Source organism: Xyrauchen texanus, chromosome 40 (genome assembly GCF_025860055.1).
Source record: "Xyrauchen texanus isolate HMW12.3.18 chromosome 40, RBS_HiC_50CHRs, whole genome shotgun sequence".
Lineage (NCBI taxonomy): Eukaryota > Metazoa > Chordata > Actinopteri > Cypriniformes > Catostomidae > Xyrauchen > Xyrauchen texanus.
This window is the reverse complement of record NC_068315.1, coordinates 25,721,126-25,730,693: the sequence shown is the minus strand read 5'-3', so window position 1 is coordinate 25,730,693 and position 9,568 is coordinate 25,721,126. Positions and strand designations below refer to the sequence as shown.

Below are 9,568 nucleotides of genomic sequence, written 5' to 3'. Positions count from 1 at the left end.
TTATAAGTATTCTATCTAAATTAACTGAAGTATTCTGGCTGCTAACTTTGTAATTGGTGAAAGATGCTTTTACAGTATAAATAGCAAGGTGTCCTGATTCTGGGAGATTGACATCTCAGTATGCCCTACAATCTTGCTTGCTACTTGGACTAGTCTTATGTCAATTACTACAGATTTAGAGTCTCTGGGAAAAGATTAGTCAGCTGTCACTACCTGTCAAACTGTCATTAGAGTAAGTATGTCACTATAAAAACACAATGCCATTGTTAAAGGGATGGTTCACCCAAAAGTGAAACTCCTTACCCTAATGCTATCCCAGATATGTAAGACTTTTTTCTGCTGAACAATAAGCTATGATTTTTAGAAGAATATCTCAGCTCTGTAGGTCCTCACAATGCATGTGAATGGTGACCAGAACTTTGAAGCTGAAAAAGCACATAAAGACAGCATTAAAATAATCAAGATCAATGTTTAATCCATGTCTTCAAAAGTGAATTTATAAGTGTGGGTAAGAAAATGATAAATATTTTAGTTCTTTTATACTATAAATCTCCACTTTCACAATTTTCTTTTGTTTTTTGCAACTCGCATTCTTCGTGCATATCGCCACCTACTGGGCAAGGAGGAGAAGTTATCATCAAAAAGGACTTTAATATTAATTTGTTTCTCACCCACATATATCATAGTACTTCTAAAGACATGGATTAAACCACTGGAGTTGTATGGATTACTTTTATGCTGCCTTAATATACATTTTGGACCTACAGAGCTGAAATATTCTTCTAAATCTTTGAGTTCAGTAGAAGGTCAAACACATTTGGGATGGCACAAGGGTGAGTACATGATGAGAGAATTTTCATTTTGGGTGAACTATCCCTTTAAGTAGAAGTGGAGGAAACATATTCTGGAAGATATAGACCTTATTCACGCTAGCGCCATCTTAGATTTTTAATGGGAATGACAATGAGGCTGTGAGGGATAGACTTACAGTCTCTTCAATGGGCTGCACTGCAGTTTAAAGTGTTTCTGGATCCTTCAGCAGACAAACCATTGATAAAATACCTGTCCAATAACATTCAGTATATAAAAAAAACTCCAGACAACATGAGTTGAGGAAAATCAGATGTGATCTAGGAGCTTTATACAGCTTTATACCATTAGTGCCATTGAAGAGATGTTAAGTCTATCAAAAAATCAAAGATGGCACTAGCGTGAACAAGGTCTATACACTGTCCTTATTCATTTGGGTTCATTCTTGGTATGCATTTCCATTGCATAACCTCTTTAAATATACCTCTCTCACATATTGTGTTTAGCTACTATTTATTAATGCACCTGAATAAAATATGCAAAATAATAAATAGCATTTGAATCTCTTTATAATTAGTATACTGTAGATCTACACTACTAATTATTTAATAGTAGAAATACTTTGTTAATGATAAAGAATATTTAATTATAACTTTAATAATACACGCCATTGGAGTTGTATGTATTTATGTATAACTTGTACACTCACCTAAAGGATTATTAGGAACACCATACTAATACTGTGTTTGACCCCCTTTCGCCTTCAGAACTGCCTTAATTCTACGTGGCATTGATTCAACAAGGTGCTGAAAGCATTCTTTAGAAATGTTGGCCCATATTGATAGGATAGCATCTTGCAGTTGATGGAGATTTGTGGGATGCACATCCAGGGCACGAAGCTCCCGTTCCACCACATCCCAAAGAGGCACTATTGGGTTGAGATCTGGTGACTGTGGGGGCCATTTCAGTACAGTGAACTCATTGTCATGTTCAAGAAACCAATTTGAAATGATTCGAGCTTTGTGACATGGTGCATTATCCTGCTGGAAGTAGCCATCAGAGGATGGGTACATGGTGGCCATAAAGGGATGGACATGGTCAGAAACAATGCTCAGGTAGGCCGTGGCATTTAAACGATGCCCAATTGGCACTAAGAGGCCTAAAGTGTGCCAAGAAAACATCCCCCACACCATTACACCATCACCACCAGCCTGCACAGTGGTAACAAGGCATGATGGATCCATGTTCTCATTCTGTTTACGCCAAATTCTGACTCTACCATCTGAATGTCTCAACAGAAATCGAGACTCATCAGATCAGGCAACATTTTTCCAGTCTTCAACTGTCCAATTTTGGTGAGCTCATGCAAATTGTAGCCTCTTTTTCCTATTTGTAGTGGAGATGAGTGGTACCCGGTGGGGTCTTCTGCTGTTGTAGCCCATCCGCCTCAAGGTTGTGCGTGTTGTGGCTTCACAAATGCTTTGCTGCATACCTCGGTTGTAACGAGTGGTTATTTCAGGCAAAGTTGCTCTTCTATCAGCTTGAATCTGTCGGCCCATTCTCCTCTGACCTCTAGCATCAACAAGGCATTTTTGCCCACAGGACTGCCGCATACTGGATGTTTTTCCCTTTTCACACCATTCTTTGTAAACCCTAGAAATGGTTGTGTGTGAAAATCCCAGTAACTGAGCAGATTGTGAAATACTCAGACCGGCCCGTCTGGCACCAACAACCATGCCACACTCAAAATTGCTTAAATCACCTTTCTTTCCCATTCTGACATTCAGTTTGGAGTTCAGGAGATTGTCTTGACCAGGACCACACCCCTAAATGCATTGAAGCAACTGCCATGTGATTGGTTGATTAGATTATTGCATTAATGAGAAATTGAACAGGTGTTCCTAATAATCCTTTAGGTGAGTGTATATTATAATGCTGATGAAAGTGCTAAATTGTCTCTTTTTAATTTATTTTTCCCTAACAAAATCCAAGTATTCTTTAGGTCAAAGGCTGCCAGGTGTCATTTAAAAATGTAATAAAAAAAATAGAAAGTGTAAACATCCCTTTCCATCATTGAGTGATGTACTGCAGTAGAAGCTTCAAGAAGCTCTTCATCATAATGAGACTATTAAGTCCAACGTCACGAATCAGAGCTTCATGTCCCCTAATCCTGGACAAAGATCCTGAGAAACAAGCTTACAGGTGAGGCCAGTGACAACAAACTTATGCAGGGAGCAACCAACAAATATTCTGAAGAGCACATAGTCAAATCTTTACAAGATTTCAAAACACATTCAAAATTGCATAAATGTGAGTAATTTAAAAAGTATGGGTGTATTCAAACAAAGTTTCTGAAAAAAGTTTCTGGGCCGTCACAGACACATCCATTTAAAACTATAAAAAATAGCTTTTTTTTAAACTGGTTTGTGTGTACTGGGATTGCCCTGAAATTGACTCTCAACCAGCTGGTCATAGCCATGTTTTTTTTTTTGTTTTATTCATCTTGGAATGTGAGAAGGCATTGCTGTTATTAAGTAGATCCCAGTTAGTGTAATCCTTAGCTGAATTCTTTATTGATTCATGATGTCAGTGGCAGACTGCCAAAAGTATCAGACTAATTGACATAGGATCCGAGAGGAAGATACTAAAGTGAATCTTGAGTTTAACCCTCATGTTCTGTTTGGCGTCTGAGAGACCACAAAGCCTTTATAACAAATAAAGAAAACACTTAACTTAGAAGTATCAGGTTGATACATTAGGATTTTTCCAAATCTTGTTAGAACTGATTATAAAATTTTTGCTTGATAAAATGCTTTAAAAATCTTCTTTCTATATATATATATATATAAACTGTATAAATGCAGTTAAATGTCATGCTAAGATTTTCTGCATAATTTTTTTCTGTAAGATTCTTTACATTACATACTGTAATAATTCACTCCCACCAATTGTCAATTTGGATTTCTTTCATTGTATTTATCTACAATGTGGTTTTGTCAGGTTTATTTTTATTTCTGTTGTGCTTTTCACAATACAAATCGTTTCAAAGCCTTACAGAAAATGAAATGAAAATCATGCCTTAAAATTATTATTAAAATTATTTGTCTTCAGGACCCCAGAGAGTAAGACATAGACAACTGTGGCAAGAAACCCCAAACTACAAAAGATATTAGTTAATTGAGAAAAATACAAAATAAAAATCTTTGGAGAAACCAGGCTCAGCTGGGGGAGCCAGTTCCCCTCTATCTATACAGCATTAATAAAATGGCAACATCAGTTAGACTAGTGTAATACAAGTCATGTATTAATTGCAAAAACTGAGTAGAATGTTTTTAACAAAAAAATATTGATTGCACTGCAATTTTAATGATTAAGTGTCATTGAAGTCCATCCCGTACTGACTGCGGAAGTGCATGTAGATGTAATATCCTTAGTTATTTAGTTAGCAGTAATCTATTGTCCATGAATTCTATTTTAAGAAAATGTATAAAAGCAGTGGTCAAAAAAGTGTTTCTCACTTTTTGATTGTATTATTGCAGTTGATGGCTGTTTATTCCCCTCTTACCATGGGCCACAACAGTGTGGCTGCACACCATGCACTGCCTAAAGATACACCACTGGCGTAGATGGCATTCACTTATTTTTTATAGTATATGAGAAGTGTTTTCTGTCTGGCAGAACTGCAGCATAACTATGGGATGAGGGATAAATTAGGTGTATGCCTGGCTGGAGAGATCTAGACTTAGGGTTTGTTCACAATTGTAATTTGGTTCTCTTGGTCCGGACCAAAAATTAAAATGATACATTTAGTCCTGGTTCGCTTAGCATTCACACTGGCATTTTTACCACCGAACCTAACGATACAAAACCAAAGGCAACAGGAAAAAGTCACAACCTGATTGGACAGCTTTTATGACATATATTTTGTGACGGAACTTGCCAAACATCCAAAACAATGCTGGCTGCTGGCGAAATGCGCTCGTTTTATATATATATATATATATATATATATATATATATATATATATATATATATATATATATATATAACATGTATATATTGTGGTATTTTTACCTGCTGAGAACAAACAAAGAGCTAATAAAACTTGTAAAGGAGTCAAAACAGCACCAGGAATTCCTCCGTTGCACACACAAATGAAGATATTCCTCAAGGACAGCTGACAGGTGGTTTGGTTGTACTGAACTGTAATGAGCAACATAGCTCCTATGAGGAGAAGAACCAGGTATGCTTGAGGTCAGTATTAGGCAAATTACTTCCTGTTTTTGGTCCGTTTGGACTACTTTGGTCCATGTTGTGGTCATATATCAATTGAACCACACCAGAGTTCGTTTGGAAACAGACCGAGACCCACTATCGGTCCACTTGTTTGGTGCACACCAAGGTTTGGATGGTAGCATTCACACTTGTTCAAATTAACCGCACTAACAGAGCAATCGCACCAGAGTTAGTTTTAATCAAACCAAACCTGCCAAGTGTGAACACACCCTTAAACTGAGAGACTGTGTCTGAGTCCTGAACAATGCTAGGAAGGCTATTTAGTTTAGGAGCTAAACAGCTAGTCCACAGGAGCCAAACAGGAAAATAATCTAACTCCTTTTGTGGATTTTGATATTCTAGTTGTTACTATCATCAACACCAAATTTTGCGATAATAGTAAACATGATGGATTATTGCAAGATAGAAGGTTGCTTATGTACTTAGGGTCTAGACCATTCAAAGCTTTATAAATAGTTAGCAAAATTTAAAAACGGATACAAAACCTAACAGGTGCCAATGTAGTGACGATAAAACCCAGTAATGCATTACAACAATCTAGCCTCAAAGGACATGAACGCATGAATTATTTCAGAGGTGGAAGAATGCTGTTCTACAAACAATGAAAAGTGATTTACAAAGGACAGGTTGACATCAATCATAACACCCAAGTTTTTAACTGGTAAACAGCAAAACAGTTGGAAAAGCATATACGATTGGAAAATTAGAGCATCTAATACTGAGCCCTTGTGACCTTATAACTTGTGCTTGATCTGACAATTCCTTGTTTACACAAAGTGGTAGCGCTTGGATAAATAGGACCTCAACCATGCTATTGCTAGTCCAAATATGCCAACATAATTCTCAATAATTCTTCCAAAAGAATCTCATCATCTATGGTGTCGAAGGCAGCGCTAGGATCTAATAGTACTAGAAGAGAGATGCAGTCATGGTAAGATGATAAAAGCAAGTCATTTGTAACTCTGATGAATTCAGTCTCTGTACTATTATGGGGCATAAATCCTGACTGCAATTCTTCATATATATATATATATATATATATATATATATATATATATATATATATATATATATATATATATATATACACCATTACTCTGTAAAATCTACATCCTACTTCCTCTCACTGGCCTAATGAGATCAAAGGAGATTGATGACATCAGAGCCCAATCCCCACCAGGATCAATCCCTACACCTGAGAGAGAGAGAGAGAGAGAGAGAGAGAGAGAGCAGGAGGGGTGAAGGAGTGAAAAAGAGGACAAGACCAAGAGATCATAGTGCAGTCTGTCCAGAGAGGATGAGGACAGAAGAGGAGTAAGACCTCCCTAGCTGATGATCTCCTAGGAGACCGCAGGACATTTCTCTGACTGCTGGCAGTTCCTCTATTCAACAGGTAAATAAATGATTTTTGCTCAGAATATATGAGATATAAGATACAAGTAAATCACAGCTTTGAAATGACTGTCATTTTTGTTCGAACATTGTCATACTAACCGTGAATTTCAAGCCTTATTTCTCATCTTTTCACCCGTTTGTCTTTGATAGGCAAGATGGCTCGGGACATGTCAGATAAAGACATCCTGAAGATGGAGATTGACCAGCTGAAAATAGAGGTGAACACTACCAGAACAGCGGTAAGAATTTGTCCTAAACATTGTAGTTCTTCCATCATCATTAACAAGTAAATTAGCATTTACATTACAACTGTATCCTTTTTGTTTACTTGTTCAATTCCAATATCTATTTGAGCATGACATATTTTATAAATTACCTTTTTTAAAGCTGTCTTTCCTAATTCTTAGGTATCAGCAACAGCCACAGAGATTATTGCTTTTGTTGAGGAGAAGTCTGCTGAAGACCCCCTAATCAAGGGCGTCCCAGAGGACAAGAACCCATTCAAGGAGAAGGGTGGCTGCATTATCACGTAGCAAAGGCCCTGGGGGCACCAGGGCGATGTTCAATAATTACTTTTGTATGAACTATCAGAAGATTATTTGTACTAGTTGAGATTATGGGAAAACTTCCACTCTAGTTATGAAGTCATGTACAGATACAGTAATGTACAGATAAGAAAGGGGACACCCTCATTTCGTTCAAAATCTTTTGTGAATTGATGTAATCTGTAATCTTTTTAAATAAACACATTAGCAATGTAATTACAAGTCTCACTGGATGGGTGAACGTAACACAAACCCTTACTCTTTGATTTCAAGGTCCTTTCTGGGTTGCTTATGAAACAATTCCTTCTTTTATTTAGGAAAAGAATGCTAGTGACATGTAAGGTGCCATTTCAATTTGGATGTTATCTTGTGTTAGTGCATACACTGCGGGTCTGTGTGTGTAAAGCTCTGCTAGAACTGTAGACTGGTGTGTGGTCATTCATTGGCTGCTGTGATAACAAGATTTGGGTGTCAGACCTCTTTGTCACATTGTTGAGCATCTGCTTCCTGTGTTTCAAGAATTTTAGATTATCCTCATCTCGGGATTGAGCTTTTCATCCCATAAGCTCATTTTCAACTCTGTACCACTGCCCCTCTGTCTCTCTCACCTCCTATTTAAATACAGAGCCAGTAACTGGGATGAGCGGCAGCTCTTGGAGTGCGTCTGGTGAGGGAATCCAGACAACTGGGTTTTTGGTTTAATTTTGTATTGGTTTCTTAAAGATTGCTGTAGCTCAACTGGTAAGGCATTACGCTAGCAATGTCAAGATCAAGAGTCCAAACTGATAAAGTATTTACTGATAAAAAAAACATATAGTTTGAATGCACTGTGTTGCTTTGGATAAAAGCACCTGCCAAATTATAAGACATGAGCAGATGTCCTGCGTAAGCCTATTAAAATATATAGAAGTGCTTTACAACTATAGAGTTTAAAAATGTTTAAACTCAACACTAATTTGCAGAATTCCAATGTCCAGTGACTGCTGATTTAATTTAAGCTTTTGATTTGATTTGATTTGAGCTATTGTTGAAATAGAAAGTTACAGAATTATTAGAGTAATTGAGATACAGGTGTAAGGCACAATTGAGCAAACTTAGTGGAAAATGGTAAATGTCCACCTTTTTATATGAATTCTTCAAAATGTAATCAAGCAACTAAGTTATTGGGCAAAACCCCAAAATGAACCCCAGGTAATGACATCTTCAGATTAGGAAAGTCAAACTTTTATAAACAGGAAGCCCACAAGAAGTAACATGATCATAAACATACTGTAGATAAAAAGGAATGGGATAATTTGCATTGAAAGTTTTTCTACAAGTACAAATCTACATATTACTAGTTAACAATTATGTCTTGATATGTTCATATTCTGAAGAAATACCCCTCTTTATTTACATCAAGAGCATCAGAGTTTGTATCAAAAGACAACGTCTGCTTTCCCTACAAAAATATGGTGCCTTTGCAGGGCACTTTGAAGGGCGAACTACCTGGGTGGTCGTGATAGTGTAATTTCAAACAGAATTTGCAAGAAAAATGACTTCCAGTAAAAAGTGAGTTCCAGTTATTTTTGAGTGCCACACCATTCAGCCATCTGAAGCTCTCACAGTGCAGGCTAAAGTCTTTGAAGTAAAATACTGAAATACAAGTACAGTTCTTTCAGAAAAGTAACAGCTATTATTAATGGATTTCAAAGTTTTGGTCACCAAGAATTTATTTATTCACATATATTCTTCGTAACTAATCAATGCTAATATTACATGTTATAATGTAGCATAAAAGTAAATATAAAATAGGAAACTTTAACAATATATCTACAGGCCCCTACTGTTAAAAAACAGCATGACATACTGCACATGTTGTGATTAGATTATCAACAAGATTCTCTCATAAAGTCATAAAAACTGAATGGTGCATGTACAAAGTATGTACTATTTGCATAATTTAGCCTTATCTTAATGACCTTATCTGGTAATGATAACCTGAATAATATATTTCCACACTGTTGCTTAATTTAACAAGACAAAACTTAAAACAGCAAAAATGTGAAGATAACGCTTTTTGCTAAACATGCCACATTAAATATAATACTAATATTTTTAAAATTTTTTTATTAAATTCAAATCAGGATTTCTAAAATAATCCACACTGAGAATTTGGTATTTGTAATTGAAATTTGGAAATAAACATTTTATAATTAGGAACAATCTGAAACAAAGAATCAGAAATATTTAAGATTCTACACTGTTTCTAGGTCACTCATCAGGTTTTACACAAACTTGTGGAGTGACTGATCGAATGCATGCTGTCTTTAAAGCAAAATGGAGACATCAGTTACTAAGAAACTCTGATAATTTGATGCTGATAATATATGTAATATTTCAGATATATACTGAACACACACACACACACACACACACACACACACACGTGTGGGAAAATGCACTGATATGCACTTGTCTCAGATCCTATAAGTTCCATTGTAAATTAGGACTGTTGCAATGAAGAAGCCTGATTTCTACG

The 9,568-nt window shown here is 36.3% G+C and overlaps 1 protein-coding gene across 1 annotated transcript; it reads left to right on the top strand.

Moving 5' to 3' along the window:
• Window positions 1–6,360: 6,360 nt before the first annotated feature.
• Window positions 6,361–7,281, top strand: LOC127633880 (guanine nucleotide-binding protein G(I)/G(S)/G(O) subunit gamma-T2-like). The gene is made up of 3 exons (XM_052113256.1): window positions 6,361–6,500; window positions 6,653–6,741; window positions 6,910–7,281. The coding sequence occupies exons 2-3, from the start codon at window positions 6,658–6,660 to the stop codon at window positions 7,033–7,035; spliced, it is 210 nt and encodes a 69-aa protein (XP_051969216.1). The 5' UTR covers window positions 6,361–6,500; window positions 6,653–6,657; the 3' UTR covers window positions 7,036–7,281.
• Window positions 7,282–9,568: the final 2,287 nt, after the last annotated feature.

What these genes read in the sequence shown, in the direction of transcription:
- LOC127633880 (XM_052113256.1), top strand. Translation starts at nt 6,658, where the DNA reads ATGGCTCGGGACATGTCAGATAAAGACATCCTGAAGATGGAGATTGAC. An exon ending in TGAACACTACCAGAACAGCG is followed by an intron (nt 6,742 to 6,909) that starts GTAAGAATTTGT and finishes CCTAATTCTTAG; the next exon opens with GTATCAGCAACAGCCACAGA.